This window comes from Hippoglossus hippoglossus, chromosome 7 (genome assembly GCF_009819705.1).
Source record: "Hippoglossus hippoglossus isolate fHipHip1 chromosome 7, fHipHip1.pri, whole genome shotgun sequence".
In the NCBI taxonomy this organism is placed as follows: domain Eukaryota; kingdom Metazoa; phylum Chordata; class Actinopteri; order Pleuronectiformes; family Pleuronectidae; genus Hippoglossus; species Hippoglossus hippoglossus.
In genome coordinates, this window is record NC_047157.1 from 11,223,914 (window position 1) to 11,242,661 (window position 18,748).

At 38.7% G+C, this 18,748-nt stretch overlaps 3 protein-coding genes and 1 long non-coding RNA gene across 4 annotated transcripts in view; 2 read left to right on the forward strand and 2 right to left on the reverse strand.

Moving 5' to 3' along the window:
* Positions 1-18,748, reverse strand: part of LOC117764792 — a 22,768-nt gene continuing 4,020 nt past the window's right edge. The window contains exon 3 of the long non-coding RNA XR_004614442.1: positions 1-90. This is a non-coding gene — a long non-coding RNA (uncharacterized LOC117764792). The remainder of the gene's footprint in view (positions 91-18,748) is intronic.
* On the reverse strand, positions 3,906-9,802 carry zgc:154075 (uncharacterized protein LOC556929 homolog). The gene is made up of 14 exons (XM_034590860.1): positions 9,668-9,802; positions 9,257-9,365; positions 8,877-8,961; positions 8,717-8,790; positions 8,350-8,409; positions 7,971-8,078; positions 7,672-7,728; positions 7,313-7,443; positions 6,928-6,982; positions 6,627-6,719; positions 6,387-6,521; positions 5,658-5,759; positions 4,929-5,090; positions 3,906-4,752 (listed from the first exon to the last, which is right to left on the reverse strand). The coding sequence occupies exons 2-14, from the start codon at positions 9,347-9,349 to the stop codon at positions 4,624-4,626; spliced, it is 1,284 nt and encodes a 427-aa protein (XP_034446751.1). The 5' UTR covers positions 9,350-9,365; positions 9,668-9,802; the 3' UTR covers positions 3,906-4,623.
* On the forward strand, positions 11,186-15,149 carry taf10 (TAF10 RNA polymerase II, TATA box binding protein (TBP)-associated factor). The gene is made up of 5 exons (XM_034590865.1): positions 11,186-11,607; positions 12,188-12,345; positions 12,830-12,894; positions 14,527-14,641; positions 14,812-15,149. The coding sequence occupies exons 1-5, from the start codon at positions 11,475-11,477 to the stop codon at positions 14,899-14,901; spliced, it is 561 nt and encodes a 186-aa protein (XP_034446756.1). The 5' UTR covers positions 11,186-11,474; the 3' UTR covers positions 14,902-15,149.
* Positions 15,963-18,748, forward strand: part of ppih (peptidylprolyl isomerase H (cyclophilin H)) — a 13,606-nt gene continuing 10,820 nt past the window's right edge. Inside the window, exon 1 of the mRNA XM_034590866.1 lies at positions 15,963-16,154. Coding sequence (XP_034446757.1) covers positions 16,089-16,154 — 66 coding nt within the window. The 5' untranslated portion in view covers positions 15,963-16,088. The remainder of the gene's footprint in view (positions 16,155-18,748) is intronic.

The window sequence follows — 18,748 nt, forward strand, 5'->3', positions numbered from 1 at the left end:
ATTCATATTGAATGTATCACATGTCCAAATGGCACCAAATTCGACACTGCACTTTCTCGGGCCATTTACAATACACGTTCCAAGTGTGAACTGTTTGCGAGATGTACGCGCCACATACACACAGACAGACATTTGTGGAATTAGTAGGTAGATACTCTACGCCTGGCATCAGAGTAAAAAGTATTTGTTGACACAAGTTTGCTGGATATGGGTGTTTTTTTGTGTAAATGGTAAATGATGGTGACGGGAAGACACTGTCAATATTTGCTTATTTCTTCACAGTGTTTGCACCATGTTCTGGGGCCAAAGTCGATTTCTAGACTGATCGCAAAGGAGGGCAACAGAGAAACAGACACTTTTGCAACTGCTGATTGTTTACCTTGTGTGTGATTGTGTGGTCATGTCTCTATTACACCGAATAGCCGCGGGGTGGGAGGGTGGAGGGGTGAGGCCAGCTGTGTCTTCATGGCCCACATACAGTATATCCTTAGGAAAACCACAGTATGCTCTCTCTTTGTCTCTGTTCACAACATAGCTCAGAGTCTTGAGGCATGACAGAGTCAACCTTCTTGCTCAGCCTATCTCTCACTCCCACCCTTCTCTCACCTTACGTACTCCAGCTCCATCATTTCCTGTTGAGTCACCGATAGAGCCAGACTGCACCAATGTTTTACAGTTTACTGCTCCCCTCGCTGCTTTCCTCCTCCACTTCCTCGTTCAAGGGTGCCAGTCCTGTAAGTAGGAAAATAGCAGTGTGACTTTATCACATCCCTCCAGCCAGATATTGCATGAAGAGAAAAGTCAAGGCAGCCGTAGGAGTCTCTTCCTGGCAACATGACTGATTCATACAGGGAATGACTCACAGGATCACAGGATCATTAGGATTATTAGCTCTGCAAAACAATCACCACGTCACTCGCCAAACCTATAGCAAACCTATATCTAACCAGTATATGTCAGTATTGGAACAAGTAGAGCAAAAGCAAAATGAGCGTAAAAAGTAAACGGATGAAAGAATAGATGAAGTCTTTACATAACCTTTCCATAAATACTGACCACAGAGTTGAATTCCTAGGAATAATGTTTCTTCATATAGCTATTGGGAGTTCAGGCGTATCCTAGTAAGTTGGGAGGAAGTGATGCTGAGGTGAGGTAAGGACTTGAGCAAATGGAGGGTTGAGGGCAGGGCTCAGAGAAGCGAAAGGGCTCTGTGGCGGACTGGTTGAGTCATTGAAGAATACAGCTGCTGACTCAGTTTGCAAACTCGTCCTGGAGCACGTTGCCAGTCTATCTGGCATCGTGTGTTAGTGTGTGTGTGTGTGTGTGTGTGTGTGTGTGTGAGAGAGCGAGAGAGAGCAAACATGCTCATACAGATAGGTTGAGAAAATCCCTAAATGTAGTTTCTTAGTGGAAGAAGAGAAAATGTATAGCCAGAGGTTAAAATTGTAAATTGCTAAGGTGATTACATCAAATGGAAACTGAAGCATTGCCCAAAGGAGTGTCCATTCACACCACTGCTGTATAATCCCATCCTGGCACCGTGTATTAATCATTTCGTCATGACTTCAGTTTTCTTTACACACCCTTCTTGCCACAGTATTCATATGACTGTGTTAGTCCCACCATCCACACAATGTGATCCATCTGGGAGTATGGACCCTTGGCCGCACTCCAGAGTTAGTCATCCTGGCTGTGTTGCAAGGTCCACGAGTGGTGTGCTGTTCAGGGAGTAATTAAGAAGGACGCCTCCCTCCATAACGGAATGTGATTGCCTGATAAAAGTGTAGAGCTATTTTACCTGAGTGTGATGCAGAGTGAGTCACACTATATTCATGCACAGTAATAACCTGATAAGATTTTACTCGCTGGTTTAAATTTAGTCACAACAACATTGCATTTAAGCCAAATATAAAAATCAAATGTTAAACGCACGTGTCATCTGCCTCAACGTGTTCAGACCACAGACCGTCTGAAATTCCTGTCCAGAAATGAAGCTAAAATATTCCAGATTTGCCGCCATCTTGTGCCTTTGGAGTCAGAGTCTGTGATGTAGCGGTCAACAGATGGAGCCGCGGTAACAAGGCCCTGCTGATACACACAAACAACCAATCACAAGTCAGTCCCAGCTGTCAATAATGATGTTTCCCCCTGTTTTTTATAAAAGAATAGAACAGTTGAACATACCTCAGTGTGATAAGAACTACCAAAAATTATAGAAACTATCTTCTTCTTCTTTAACATATACTTTGACTTTTTAGTTTGGTCCATGTACCCTCCAATAACATGGAGGAGGCTTTGGCTTCACTTTTGGGGAGCAGTCATGTCGTCCATCGTTTTATAAAGTCTCTGATTCAGACCTGTAACACCATAACCCGTGAGGTAAAGTGAGTTGCTCTGCCTTGATGTAACTACTCTGAAGACCACATACAAAGTTGCTCAATTGATCAGTGTGACTAACTTATTGCTTTTTCAGTGGAAAGTTTCCCAGACATTGAGTGCATCAACCAGGACTTAAAATAAAGAAATAGTGACTATAAATCTTATTCTCTAACACAAAATTAATTTAGGAAAAAACTAATCATACGAAACAAAAACACTCCAGATTACATAGAACATTAACCTACAGTCCTGTGACCACACTGTGTCACCTAGAAGCTGACATATTAATTCATAGATACCTAATAGATCTGAGTGTATGTAACTTCTACCATCCCACTATTCCCAGAAAGAGTGGCACCATGTGCCTTATTTATTTGGCTGCTGTACCAGCTACTTGCTGCCTTCTCCTGTTGTCGTCAGTGGGTTGACCTTATTTCCACACAGTCATTATATGTGTTATCATTACTGCTGTGGCATTCTCCAGCATTTTTAAAGTGTTAATTACTTTGTAACACAATAAACTATTATCACCCCAGTCCACTGTTTACCACCAATCAAATGAAATAGTGACACCTTGTGTTTGAAACATGCTACTTGACAGTGCTGTGAAAATGAGTCTGGCTACTTTTTTACTAACAAATGCCTGGTAAAGAAGACAGAGGAGAGGTTTTTCTATTGTTACTCATTTTCTATGAGATCAGTTTTAAACTAAAGGAAGGTTGAAAAGTAACATATATATATAAAAATGATTGATTATATGATTAATTGTTTATATAACACAAATTACAATATAACTACACAATGGTCATTTTCAGCCCTGCTAAACTAATGTAAATACCTTTAGTGGAAAATAGTGGTATTATTATTATTATTACATTATATTTTAGTCAGAAAATGAGAAAACCAGTATATCTCTCTGTATACAAAGTGACATCGTGCAAGATTCATCCATTGAAAGGCAAAGTAAAAATTGGATCCAATTTGTTCCCATAGTGCAAACAACCAAGGGCTAAGAAATGGGCACTGCACATTTTTGAAGATGTGAATGTTTGTCTAATCAAAATTAAACAAATGCATCAGATTCGTACAAATGTACTGTGATTAGTTTTACTTTATAGTAAATGTTTTTATAGGATGATATGAACCATAAATGCACCAGTCGTCAGAATCTAATAACATTGGATTTCGAAAAAGTGCAACAGTGCATTAGTTCACAATCAGCGTTGAATATCCATTAAAGAGATTTTTATTTCAGTAAAAAAAAAGGCAGTGCTTTCTGTCAAATAACCAGTAGTTTTGTTCATTAGTACTTTTTTGTCTTCAGCAATCATGAATATTCTGAGATATAAAAGTGACACATGTAGTAGAAGTCAGATCATGTGTGGGATGATATTCAGAGGTACATTAAGCAACATTTTAAAAAAATATATAAATCACACAGATTTACAACTTTTGAAAATAAATTAGGAGAATACATGAATTAATACATTACTAACTGAAAACATCCTGAACAACAAATGTTGTAGCTAACATAATCTAATTAAAAAACTAGTCACACAAACACAGACAGCAGTAAATTCCCTGAGTAATTGGAACAAAATCATGAGCATAAAAACACACATTTGGTCATTCATTCATCAGTCTAATTGTCTTTAATCATCCAGGTATCATAAGCTGTTTTCAGACATGACTTTCTCCGGAGTTTGTCTTTCACACATGAACAACGCAGCAGAAGATTCTCACCTCGGACACAGAAATCCCTGGAGCGTTCAGGTGAGGGGTGGCGCAGCATGTAGGGGGCAGGATGTAACATATTTATTCCCCTGCGGAGATCACGTGTTTTTTTAGCGGTACATCAACACCAACGTCACCCCTCATCATCAAAAGCTCTCTTGACATCTTCGTCTGTGCCCTCTAGGTGTATGGCACTGCTTTCCTGATATTTATTGTATTTATTCTTTTCAGTTATGCGTCTGACGTGTGTTGGAAGCGTCATTAACACGCCCACTAACTCATGGTGAATCCTCCAGGGGATCTCCTGCTGTGTTCTCACATGGGCTCCTTCAGACATTATCAAGAGTTTTTACTAGGAGGCTGGCAGGAGAAACTCTGGAGAAAGGCCGGAGCCCCTCCTTCGGACATTTGCGTTCTCACATACAGCCCCTCTGGAGAATGTCAGGAGATTATCCGGAGTTCAGTGCATGGCTGAAAGCAGTGTTTGATTTTCAAGTTGAGAACATTCATCTAGCTCTGGCTACCATCACCGATGTACACCACCCTGCCCTCCAGACGAGAACGCTCAGCTTCAAACACCAGCAGGTGGCTCAGCAGCGTCTCCTCAGGACCCGATCGGATCAGGGATGGATCATTGTTCTGTACACACACACACACACACACACACAAACACACGGTAACAGTTACAGTTACAAGAACGACTAAACTGTTCACAAAAGATTCAAATCAAATCTTTTCATATTCTGCAAAAAAACAAATGATTCATTCTGGTTTGGGCTAAGGAGAAAGATAAAAGCTCGACAGAGTTTACTCACTGCCACAGCTGAAATAAAAGCGTCCATCAGGTGGTAGTCTGCTCCACCATGTCCACTCATGGCAAACACCGAGGGAGTATTATCCTGCACTGTGTGCTTGATAGAACTCTGGGTCAGAAAGTCAAACACGCAGACATCATGGCCATCGTATGACAGCTCCCCCTGTGAAAACACACGTCAATGTGGAGAAACTGTGGCACGTAGCTGATACATTCATCATAGACGTGCAGTGCATGCTCCTTAACATACATCAGAATCAGAATCAGAATTCTTTTTATTGCCAAGTATATTTACACATACAGGAAATTGCCTTGGTGTGGTACATCACAATTAGTCAACTCTTAATCCAGCATAGCTTAAATCTGTGTGATTTGTAAATTGTGGTCTAACAGGCTGCATTTTAACGGTTAACTGTGGAACTGGAATTTATTTTTTCACTGTCTTTAATATTTTTGCAGATTTTGTATTTTTGATTATTTGTTAGTCTTGGTGAAAATTCCCAGACATATTTGGGGGTCGGTATCGATGAGTGGGAGCGATTTCGTGCTCTGTCGTTTTTCAGCTGCTGTATGGCAACAAATGGGGCTGTTGGCGGTGGACTGCGCTCTACTGAGTGTAATTCTAGTTTTTTATATATATATTTAATTTTTTTTACAGCATCTCTTGTATTTTAAATATCTGAATTTTTTCCCTTTTCCTTTCTGAATTCCACATTTCTTTCCGTCCTACCTTGCTGCCATAGATGGTTGTTTTCCGCTTGCATATTTCCTTAGTGAAGGCGACCATGGAGAAGACCGCTGTCAGGCCCCCTTCAAACTCCATGTTAACAACCTGGTCAAACACAACAGATGAACAAGACAAGACAAAAGGGGAAAGTGTGTTTTGCCTCTAACTGTAAATAATGGACTCACATATATACAGTATTTTTAAAGAAAAGTACATTATACGTTTTCTATCTAAATAACTATCTTTGAAAATGGTTACAAATCTCTTTTTTCAAAACACAGAGAAATCAGTAAATAAATAGAGGGGGAAGGATGTAAACAATAACAGGCAACTTGAGCAATAGTTCAGAGTGGACAGGTACAAAAGGGCAATACAGCCTGTGGCTTCATCCAAAATAAAAACAACATTGTGACAGTGTGCTGCTAATTCTTGAATGAATGTGAGTTGATGCTGTAAAACAATTCAGACAATATTTATTTCTTCAATCTGAAAATCATCCCAGTTTGATTTGTAACATGTCAGGTCCCAGTTTGGTTTCTATTATTCGCAGCAGACAAGAAACATTATGATCTGATACTAGAGTTTATTTTAACCGTATGTTTGATAGCAACATGAATACTGGTGCATCTCTACAGGAATTAGAGTTTTATTCAAGCCGAAACAAAGAGGGTTAAAGCTGGATAGTAAGTTGTGCCCAAGGAGATTAAGAATCTGCTGTGAAGCCACTGTTACCTGATTACTACAGACATCGTTGTCACACTCGTAGACACAGCGGCCATATGGTCCAGTTCTAAGTGCCTCGGTTACTGACTCGATGTCTGGCAACGAGCTCGGACATATGACTGATACAGGCCAGCCAGTGTGACCCTAGAACATATACAAATACACACAGCACATAAAAGATGAGGCATAACAGGTAAATGATTATATTCATTGATGGTTGAATGCAGATTATCTGTGAGAAGTGTTCACCTGTTTCACTCTGTCCAGGTAGATTTTGCGTGCAGAGTATGGACAGACTTTTTCTACTGAACAATCCAGGCAGCGCATTCCAGCACCCGCAGGCTGACAAACAACAAACAATGTCATTCTTAATATTCATGCTCAGGACGGAAATTTCTGTCAACAATAGAGCAGAGCAAGGATCTTCAAGCTGTTTCAGAGATCTACACTGAATAAACTAAATACAATCAGAAAACTGTTTGTTTCTATCTGCAGTTGTTATACGAGTGATTATTTGTGTTGGACCTCGCACTGTGAACAGTCCACGTACCTTGTTTTCTTTTCGGAAGTGGCTCACTGATCCAAATGATGACAGTTTCAAACACCTGCAAAGTAGAAACTGTCGGGTTCAAGCTCAATATTAGGAAAAACAGGATAAACTCAAAGAAAACAACCTCTTCCTCTTAAAAACCCAGACACTATGGATCTGATAATCTATCAGGTTAGAGATACGAAAACGTTTATTTACAGAATAAACAATGCAGAAAAGATGTGCATTTATGTTTACATTTTGCTTTCAATGTTGTATTTGTGTTTTTTTATTATTCAAAGTTACTTATTATTATTCAAACCTTAATTCAAACTTAATTCAGCATTATATTTCTAAACCTAACGCCAGCGTGGAGTTCATCATTGACTGCTGTCTGGTGGTTTACCTGCGTGCTCCAGCCCAGTCGTGTATCAGGTCGATGTCGTGGCACGACTTGGCCAAAAGAACAAAGGAGCTCTCGGCTTCATTCCTCCAGTTCCCTCGAACAAATGAGTGTGCAAAGTGATAGAACCCAACCTGTACACATGTGACATCATATTAGTTTCATGGGTTCAAAGCTCTGTACAATGTTTAGGTGCATATAAGTTTGAATTGGGAACAATGTAAGATTCATGAAGATCTTTTTAAAACATCACAATAATGTGTAGACCTAACAGTTAGGCCACAATTTAAATGATTGTTAAATTAAAACCATTGATGAGGAGCTCTGAAGAATTATATTATATTCATATATTTCATTCTTACCGGCTCAAGGTGTTGAATATGGATCACGTCACCTATGACTCCAGCGACTATCAGCTCCTACGAAAAGAATTACATTTTCAACCAAAACAGAGCAACCCTACCAAACCAATCCCCATTAACCTCATTACAATACAAGTGATTGATCATTTAGCATTTTCACTTAAGAGTACTTACCATTGTAATTCCGGCTTAACTACATTTAAGTGTTAAAGGAAAGAAATTTACATCTTGAAACAATAAACTGTGAGTAAAGCTGGTGGAAGAAAACTATCGGATGTTTTGATAAATGAAGTGTTCACCTTTATCTTGTGGATGGTGGGATCATACCGGAGGACGTGACCCACCGACAGTATCACGCCGCTCTTAGTGCAAGCCTCCACAATGGCCACGCAGTCTTCTGCAGTTGTCTTAAGTCATGTGGACACATGTAAGCAGGGCATGAGTGTCACACAAATGCAATCACAGTAAGAAAAAGAATGTTAGTCTTTCAGAAACTGACAAATGAGGATGAATTCTATCTTTAAAGGGTAATTTTTAAATCAAAATCAAAAATCTGAATTATAAATTAACTCAAAGAAATTACTGCAAAAATCAGACTCACTAACACCAATATTGAAAGTTAAACGTGTGCTCTATGTTAAGATGCTTAGAGTTCAAGCTCATTTGAAAAACACTCACTGCCATTGGTTTCTCCAGCAGGATATGGTAGCCCTTCTTTGCAAAGGCCACCGCAGGCTCCTGGAGAACAAACCCGTCGAATAACCACGATGATTAGACAAGAAACAAAGACAAAGTTTACAAATGACTCATTTTCAGTTTCACACCATTAATAAGGTGAGAGTCTTTGAGCAGTAGCTGCACATTGCTGATGAGATATATGATATGGAAAGCGTCATATGAGAATTAGAGAAAAACTCTATCAGTACGTTGTATAACACACTGACTCAAGTTTGGTGTTTCTTCTGCAATAGCAAAATAAAAATTCAAAAAGTGAGTGTTTTTATACCTACGTGTGTGTGTGTGTCTGTGTACATTGTATGTTTACCTTATGGAGGCTGTCTGGAGTACAAATTGCCACAGCATCTGCAAACCTCTCTCTTTCAACTATACAGTGCCAGTCTGATTAAAAAGAGAAAAAAAAGCAATTCAATACTTCAACATGAGAATAATAATAATACTAATACTTTTGATCCTTTGATGCTCACCGTCAAATACGTTTTCATCTACAATCTTGTGTTGCTGTTGAAGTTTAGAGCGAGCAAATTTCCTCGGATCAGCAACTCCTACCACCTGAAAGAGTGAAGAGTAAACACAACAAGTATTTATTTGTCCTTTTATGTGAATAATCTGCTTTGTAACCGCCTTCATAATGGTTGTAAAAGGAGAAAAATGCAAACTAAATTCGGTCACAAATGGATTTGAGGCTCCTCTATTGTGACATGAACTTGTCTCTGATATTTTGTCATGGGTTTCTTCTCAGTGATCTCCTCTATGAGATTTTCTGATGTCAGAATACTTTTATGTCACTACTGTAAATTATCAACACTATCTGGGGCTGCAGATGGAGAATCCCCTCTCTCCTGACCTTCATGCGTTCAGGATGGATGGATGCAAACTTGGAGTAGATCTCCCCTCGACATCCAGCTCCCACCACGATCACACTGACGAGGGACGTCATTCTGGTTCCCTGTGAACTTTCACACAAAGACACAACTCACCCAATGCAGGGGAAGATTAAGCCACCAGTCAGTGACACTGTTCACCTTGACTGCCCCTATGATATGTTATCATTCACTAGGTACACATTATCATGATTTGAGGGTGGGCTGCAGACTTCACACCCCTCTATTCATCTAAATACACTGGTTAAACCTCTTTACATACAGTCTATGGGTTAAAACACATCAACATAAGTAAGAATACATAATCCATGTGTTAAACAGCGTTTCTATTAATAATGTCCGTCAGTTTGTGACATGTCTGCTTGGATCAGTACCTGCTTTGTTCCACACGCCTGTCAAGACCTTCTGTGTGTGTGTGTGAGAGAGTGTGTGTGTGTGTGTTTGTGTGTCTTCCGCCTTGGTTCCATAAAGGTTGGTTCAGTCAGCACCAGAGAGACTCACTTCTTCGTGCGGTGAATACCCCCTCAAAGCAGTCATGACGTGTCCCAGCCTGGTCCCAGCGCCCCCTATAGTGTGCAGCAGGTACAGCTGCTGCATTCACTGCTCCTCGGAAACGGCGGCTTTTACATTACATTACAAAGTTGACGCGTTAACCAAAGGTTCAGCATCTTGCCCAAGGACACTTCGGCCCGGGATTGCTTCTGTTTGCAGGACGACCCACTCTACCGCTCAGACACAGCTTCATAGACTGAAAATCTCGGTTTATTAACACACCAGGATATAGTTATCTGTGTTGAGGGACACCTGGAAGATGACAACTGTATTAACTTTATAGGCATCATTTCAAGCTAAATAAAAGTTTTTTTTTAAATCAGAGTAAAATCTAACAAAAATATAAATAAAACTGAGGTATATAGGGATTTTCAGACAGACTATCTCAAGTATAATCAAATTCTTTGAAAAACAGGCAGGAGGGGCTATAGACAAAATATTTGTTTAATTTCTACCAATTTCTATTTGCCATTTACAGTAGCCTATATTTATGTTCAGTGTAGGAGTAGTGGCATATTTTTTCCCTTTAATAATCTCCTTATATTTTTACATGCAATACAATAAATACATCACTATAAAATACAATATTTTTTTACTGTAAACCTATATTCCATATAGAGCATATATAGCACCAGTACTGCTGGGTACATCTGAACCTAGTTATTAGCAGGCAGGATGGATTGAATGAGTTGTTCATCGTTGTTGTACTGTTTGCCCCCCCCCCTGAAAAAAAATTGCAATTAGTTATATATACATATAGTTATACAGTAGACTCTTCACTTTGGTTTTACACTTGCATCCTCTAATGTATATGTTATTCTAGAAGATTTTTCTTTTACATTTAATTTATTTAAAAAAAACGTCTCTCTTTTTTTTATTTTTGCTTTATTCTGTATGACATTGCTCTTTTGCATTGCTTAGCTGACTTGTCCTCGTCCAACACTATATTGCACTGTTGACCCTGTGTTCACTTACACATGACAAATAAACACTTGAAACATGTTCTTTGTCTCTTAAGGTGATTAAAAAAGAATAATATATTTCCATGTCAATCCCCTTTTGGTTCTATTCATTTTGCCCTCCATACACTGAACAGCTGCTTCTCATAGAAAATACCTCAACAGTTTATATATTGTGTATTTTGTTTTATGTGTTTTTATTGACGGATTTGTAAACATATATTTTATCACAGTTAAAATTCGGATTTTGTACGTTATCATGTATAATTGCTACACCGTTAAAAGCGAACTTAAATATGTCTACGGAGAAAAATATAATGTGAATATTCAACTGAACAATTTCCAACCGCCTTATTTAGGATCCTCGGAGATCTTCGGCTCACTTCGTCCGAGCCGATCCATTCAGCCAGCGTCACGTGACGCGACTAGCTCTGCAGTGTGAGCTTAGCTTTCTGCTGCTCGGTAGCAAACCTCTCTGACGCTATCTGACCCTCGTGTCTGCTATTTTAATCTCAGATATTTAACAAAAGCAGCTTGAATCTACAACAAACTACGTTGTACAAGCCCAGTCTACGAGCTATACATTAGGGGGCCGCGCTTTTGGGCATATTTGGACTTTTCTTCGTGCTAGCTAGCTACGGTTAGCGCGTTAGCCAACATTAACAACAACATGAACATTGACAACGTTAATCAGTCTGTCACAACCGGAGTGCCATCCACGACCTCTTCAACTTCAAGTAACTGCATCGCAAATGATAATGCAACGACCAGCGTCAGCAGCATCCCTTCGGTCACGAGTAATGGTAACGTTATAGCACTTTGGCTAATGTTGTGCTAAACTCTTAGCTTAGTTCAAGGTGGGAGAGGTGTTTTGTGCACAGGGTGGATCAGTTTGTTAGGTGCACGGCTAGAGATCAAACGGCTGCAGTCTATTCCAACAGTCCTGTGTGTAATTCTATTCATAAAGGTTATAATGTTCAGCTTTTATTGAAATAGTTTTAGATAAGTGTTTGAATGACTGTGGTGCCGCGGAGTTCTATTGAATTTATATTGCTCCTTTCAAGAGACGTAAGGACGCTTTACATGTGTCCCTATTATAGATATAATAGAAACCCTATTCATAGTAACTCAATACAGTCGAGTCAAGGCCTCTCTAACACAGTTTCAGGGCAAACCGGCCATTATAACCTAAGTATTCCAAAACTGCTGTGTCAGACTGCATTTGTTTAGATCAATGTTCTTAATAAACTGACATCATATTGTAAATGGAAGTGCTAAAGCACTTTTGCAAGCAGTGTTGGGATTTAGCGCAAATGCTGCAGATCATAAAACAATTTAGTTTCCTTGGTTCAATGTAAACTCATCCCAGTAACTTTCTCACAGCTTCCACATCAGCGGCCATGGTGACACCATCCACAGACACATCGGTCTCCAATGGCGTCTATCTGCCCGGTGGCATCACCAATGGAGATGTAAAACCTGTCATGTCCACCACACCCCTGGCAGATTTCCTCATGCAGCTGGAAGAGTACACTCCCACAGTAAGTCCAGTGTTGTCAGTCACCCTGTGTAATACTGCGTTCACACATAGGGATACTTGGTCAGAAAGACATTGCACTGTTAATGCTGGAAACGCCTGATATGTGTTTCTGTCATGACTGCTGAACTCACTAATATTCAACACTAAGTTCAATGGAATGAAGTCACAAAACTTTCTATATAAAATATACAGATGGTACAGTTGTCTGTTTTTGGCTTATCCACTGAAGTAATTGGAAAATCAAGATTCTCAATCACATTAACAACTAAGACTTCGATACTGCCATAAAGATGCACTGTTGAATAATTTGCCTCAGTATAATGGGTGTAATATAATGATCAAATAACTATCACTAAATGAACAAAATCAACTCCATATCCCCTTTTTATATATAATGTTCTTCACATACATGTGTCCATTGAAGTGAAAGAAAGTTATGTTAAACTTGACCACAAGATGAAGTCTGCTTATTCTTTCTTTTTCAGATTCCTGATGCAGTTACAGGGTACTACCTCAACCGAGCTGGCTTTGAGGCCTCTGATCCGAGAATGTAAGTCATGCAAAGGTTACCTGCAGGTTTCAGTGAGAGTGGTTCTGCCGATAGCCAATGGAACCAAATGAAACAAAGCACAGTGCTTTTCATAGCTGTCACATTTAGAAATAAGTCCTTACTTTCAACTTACATAGCAAAACCCACACAGAGGTCCTGAGTAGCTGTAGATGGAAACCTTTGAATTGGTAAATGAGAGAGACATTGTGAAGCTCTTTGATTATTCCATGTAGCTTTTTTGTAAAATTCAATGTTTGGAATTTGAATATCTGATAATCTGAAATAAATGTTTAAACTGTGAATTGAAAAAAATCCCCTGTCAGCGAACATGCTGTGCCTTTCAGTCTTAAAACAAATGTTGTCCTGTTGTGCTTAAATAATAACAGAATAACAGCTGGGACCAGCAAGGGCCATGCCACAGTTTGTTAACTGACACATTCGAATGGGGAATTGAGAAAATACAGTGAATCTTCTAATAACTTAATGACATGTCTGAATATTGTTGTATTTTGTCTGTGCCACAATTGTATGCTTTTTAGTATGATTTCTTATATTTTCAGTGATTTGTAAAAGAAAACCTTCACCTGTGTTGAATTACGTTGGACAAACTGCTGTGATTTGCTCGATGTTATTGATTATTTAGTGATAATCCAAACGTAAACTTTTAAATTAAGAGAAACCTATTTAATGTTCGATTGACTGACACACTTATCCGACCTTTATTAGACAGGTGTTGAATTTATTCTTAGAAAAACAAGGAACTGTTATATGTCTATACTGGTACAATTTACTCATATATCCAATGGCAAGAAAAATTAAGTGAACCCTTGGGAATTATCTTCATTTTTGTATACATTATTCTTAAGATGTGGTTAGATCTGGTACAAACACAATCTACTTTAACTAATAACACACAAATCGTTGGTTCCAACGTGTTACAGTGATCACAAAGAATCAGACATATTGAGGCGATTTCTTCCTCATAGTGTGCACCTACCTCAGATTATTCTAAAGGCACAGAGCATAATGGCCAGTGGGGGGAAAATGAAGCCAGAGTACCAGGTAAAAGCTTAAAATAATCTCTGGAGCTGGTTAATATCTCTATTACGGAGTCTACAATACACAAATCTTGGTGCATTGACCATGGTGTCAAGGTGGGGGGAGGTTATGGAGAAAGCTGCTTCTCCAAAACTAGCCATCACATACACTTATTTACTTCCTTGTTTAGTTTTCTATGGGAACTTTGACTGGTTCATGGGTTTGTTCAATAAGGAATGATAGATTATCATTGTTTGTATGTCATTAGCCTCTGCACATTATGTTTGTCTACACTAAGATGATCAGGTCATATTTTATGACCAATTATTGCCCAAAACCAGGTAAACCCAAAAGCTTGACTTACTTTGTCTGCACATAACTGTAGTGACTAATTTCCAATACTCTCAAAAGCATGTATGGGCATAGAGTACAGACTCTTAAAGCCTTGTAGGCCATTGATGGTCATTTAATGAAAGATGCTGTTCTGATTTCTTGGTCTGACTGCCTTGTTTTTTCCCACACTAGATATTAGACACAATGCCTGATGTATGAAAAGGAAAAACCACAGCTAATTTTTTTCCCCCATCTCTGCAGAATCCGACTGATCTCCCTTGCCTCTCAGAAGTTTATCTCAGACATTGCCAATGATGCACTGCAATACTGTAAAATGAAGGGAACTGCCTCAGGAAGCTCAAGGAATAAGACAAAGGTCTGTGTTTCTCTCATTTTTAACATGCCCTTTAAGTGTGATCCCTCCACACAATTTTGTGTACAATGCAGTGTTGTCTGTGAGAAAAGGGGAGTGTTGGTTAAAGATGGTGACAGTTGTATCTTTTTTCTATTCATGGTGTTGTCATCTTTTGTCCTCTCCCTGTTCAGGATAAGAAGTACACTCTGACCATGGAAGACCTGAGTCCTGCCCTCTCAGAATATGGCGTCAATGTCAAGAAGCCATATTACTTCACATAGACCTGTGTTTTCTTTGAGGCTTTTTTTTGCTTTTGCTAGGTTTATCGCCCTGCTGACCCATTAGCCCATTAACAGCAAAAAATCATTGTTGTTCGATGTCTTTTTTTTGATCATCGTGCTTTAGTACAGCTTTGACAAATCTTTGTAGTCACATTGCCATTTGTTATTTTTTGTGAAGCCACCTTTACATTATGTTAAATTGTAACATTACATTTTATTGTGGAAATAAAACCCTTAACAAAAACCTTGACGTCTGTCCTAGATGTTATACATGGCACTTGACAGTAATACTGGACGGATGTAGACTGTATTAGTTGAAAGAGGTCCATAGTGTCCAACACAAGTGGAAGTGCAATAGCAGCCTCTTTAAAGTGTACTATTCATTCAATTCAATGTATTTGTATAGCGCCATATCACAACATATATTATCCTCAGACACCTTACATAGTTAGGTTGAGACCTTACAAATGACAGAGAAACCCAACAGTTACAACAACAAGCTACTTGGTGATTGGAGAGGAAAAAAAACACTTAACAGGAGGAAACTTTTAGCAGAACCAGACCAGAGCTATCTGCCTTGGCTGGTTAGGATGAGAGGAGAAAAATGGAGAGAGGAGAGGTGGGTTTGAAGAGTGGGGGAAGTAGGAGGGAGAAAGACACCAGAAGTTGTGTAACCATCGTATTCAAGCTAGTTGTTAAAATGAAAATTGTAATGATACTCTTATAGCAGTCATTAGATAGAATCACTATTAGAGAGGTTAAATCTAAGTTGAAAAAATGTATATAAAGTATAATATTGCTTTGGAAATGGTTTAATCTAAAGCCAGATTACTATTATTTGCTGTGTGTCAACATACATAGAGGTAGAACAGCTGTAAATATTCCAATTCCATCATTCTTTTTAAATATGGGTAGTAGTAGTGACCTTTTAAAAAGTGTGTAGAATTTAAAATGGCAGATTTTGGTCTCTGCTTGTAGTTGGCCACCAGGCGGCTCCCTCGTGTAAGCTTTTTAAAATAGCGCCTTTTCGGCGATTGCACATTTTTGTCCCAATCGCGAACCGTAAAATGTCTCTCCCGAGCCGCCGTAGTGTCTAACTGGCGCATATGCTAGATGTTCAAATAAGTCGCGTGCACTGAGTCAACCTGTGTACTAGTTAAGTGTTCGGAAGCGAGAGAATCCTCAACATGACTGTTCAACCAACGAACCCTAATAACCCCATCGTGTTCTTCGACCTCACCATCGGAGGGCAGGTGAGTGGAGGAACTGTTACTTTAGCATCAAGCTAACGTTGCGTCAACGTCTCTCATTCTCACCGTGATGAGTCGTTCCGGTTCAAAGCTATACACTACCTTAGTGGGATTTAAACCTCTCCATTTAAAAACATGTATCTGCTATATAGCGACGCATCGTTTACTTCTCCATCAGCTGCTCATAGTGTGGTGTTTATATTGTAGCATTGGCCATTACTGAACTGGAGGTTATTGTTTTGAGTAAGTTGAATATTGTCGCACGATTATGTGTTTAATCAAATAGGATGATAGTTATGTTAAGGCTACAGTACGTTCATGGCGGTCCCTATGCAGCTAAACATAGAACATCACCCAGGCTGCTATCACAATAACATTTAAATAACTTTTACAGCAGAAGGAACTATCTTTTATATATATATATATATCTATATATATATCTATATATAGATATATAGATGAATCAAGGGAAATGACTTTTCTTGAGGCCCCTGTCCATGAACACAACACGTGACTGGAAGCATTTGTTTTTTTGGGGAATTACAAATTTCTTCTGAAGCTAAATAAACCTGAACTGACCTGATACTTCACTCGCATTAGAGAAATTCACTCTTTAAAGTCATTAATGCACAACTAGGGCAAAACAATATCAATAATTATCTCAACATAATTTCAATCATATAATAGTTTAACCAAAGTCTAACATGCAGTTATAAAATACTTAGTTAGGAGGTAAAACACAACTGAGGTCCCTTTTTATCAAGTTTTTGTCATTTTCTACTAAAACAACAGTTTAAAGCCACAGGCTTCACTCAGGAGTAAATATCTTTAAATGTATACGAAATAATAATTTGACATTTATAGTGATAATTATTAGTATTGACTGATATGAACATCTGTATGATTTTAGGCCTTATTGACCGGCCCTATGCACAAATCTGAACTTATTCGCAATCTTTCACATTTTTTAAATAAGAAAGTAGATAATCATCAAACCTATACTGGCCCTTCTCCCCACCATTTATGTTTATCTATACTTGTATACATATAAAATAAAAGCAGCAGTCATCTCCTCCATTGGATTCTCGTCTTTGACTTCTCTTGTTTGATGAGTCTTTCTCCTGTGTGTTGTAATGTTCACTGTGCAAAAGCAGAAACTTTATAACCAGACCTCAGAAACGTCATGGATTTGATACAAATATCTTGGAATGAAAAAGAGGTGGGATTTATACATCACTTCCTTCTTCATGCTCTACCCAGGTATCGATTGCTCTCGAGATCTTGTCTGACTTGGACAATCTTTTGCTGCGTTCCTCATGTGAGGATTATATCTGGACACATTAATCTGACATTTTCTGGAGTTCATTTTCTGAAAATAGCTATATTTTAATCTTCTGTGCATGACACAGACTTTGTTTAGTTTGTCTTTTCTTGGCGCTGCTACTTCCAGTATGTATTATTTTTTCTTTTAAAGCTTCAGGCTATCTTTTCCGCCCTGACAGTTCTGGTAAAGTCCCTGACTGGTTTCACATCAAAATATTTTTTTTTACCATGAAATATTTTTGAGTAGAATTCAGTAATAGATTGAGGTAAAGTTCTAAAAAAAACACATTCAGATTCAGATTTAAAATGCAACGGCCATATTAACAAAGTTGATTTGGAATTTGACTTGGCGAGCTCACCCAAACAAAGACAAGAGGAAAATGCAATACACTCACTTAAAATACATCAGAGTATAAAGAACATTAATAAAATATGAGACCTTAAAATAATAAATCCTAAACCAATGTTAAAATATATAATACAAAATAAATAAAACCTCAACACATGTAATGTGTATGACACTAGTACCAGCAGCAGCGACCAGCTAGATAAAGTGCATAACTTTAGTGAAAAAATCGGGAATCTGGTGTTCTTGTCTGTACACTTTTCAGTCTCTTAGGAGAAGGGTGGGGGGGGGATCAAAATAGCCATTGCTGGATGTGGGAGTAGTCCTTACGCCTTTCTTTTTTGTCTGGCCTATGCCCACCTTGTTCAATTGTCTCTCCTCTGCTGACACATAGTTCAAGGTGGAGCTGTACCAAAACATCCTCAGGTATTCACAGGTTAAAAGTTGAAGGCAAACCAGTTCACAGTTGTTATCACATTTGGTTTGACACATTGTGTTCCAATTTGGTTTGTGCAAGTCAATAGTCTTATGTTGTTAAAGGTTTGTTGACATACCTTTGAAAACAGAAAAAATAGAGTAGACGATAACCATCTGTGACACTGTGTTATTGTGATAGCTTGCTTTTGATTGGCTGCTGCTACCGTCGCTAATTTGGAACAGTCACATGTGATTCCAATGACGTTGTTGGTGTATATGGATTGACAAGGCAATTGTAATTACACTTGTGTTCAATGTGGCCACCATGAGTCCTTGATCCCCCCCACCTGGAGGTGGTTTGGCCAATCGGATCCAATCCATTAAAGGGGACATATCATGAAAATTCCACTTTGTTAGTGCTTCTACACGTTAATGTGGGTATCTGGCATGTCTACCAACCCCAAAACTCTGGAAAAAAACACTCGCAGCGTTTTGTTATGGTTCCTCTAAG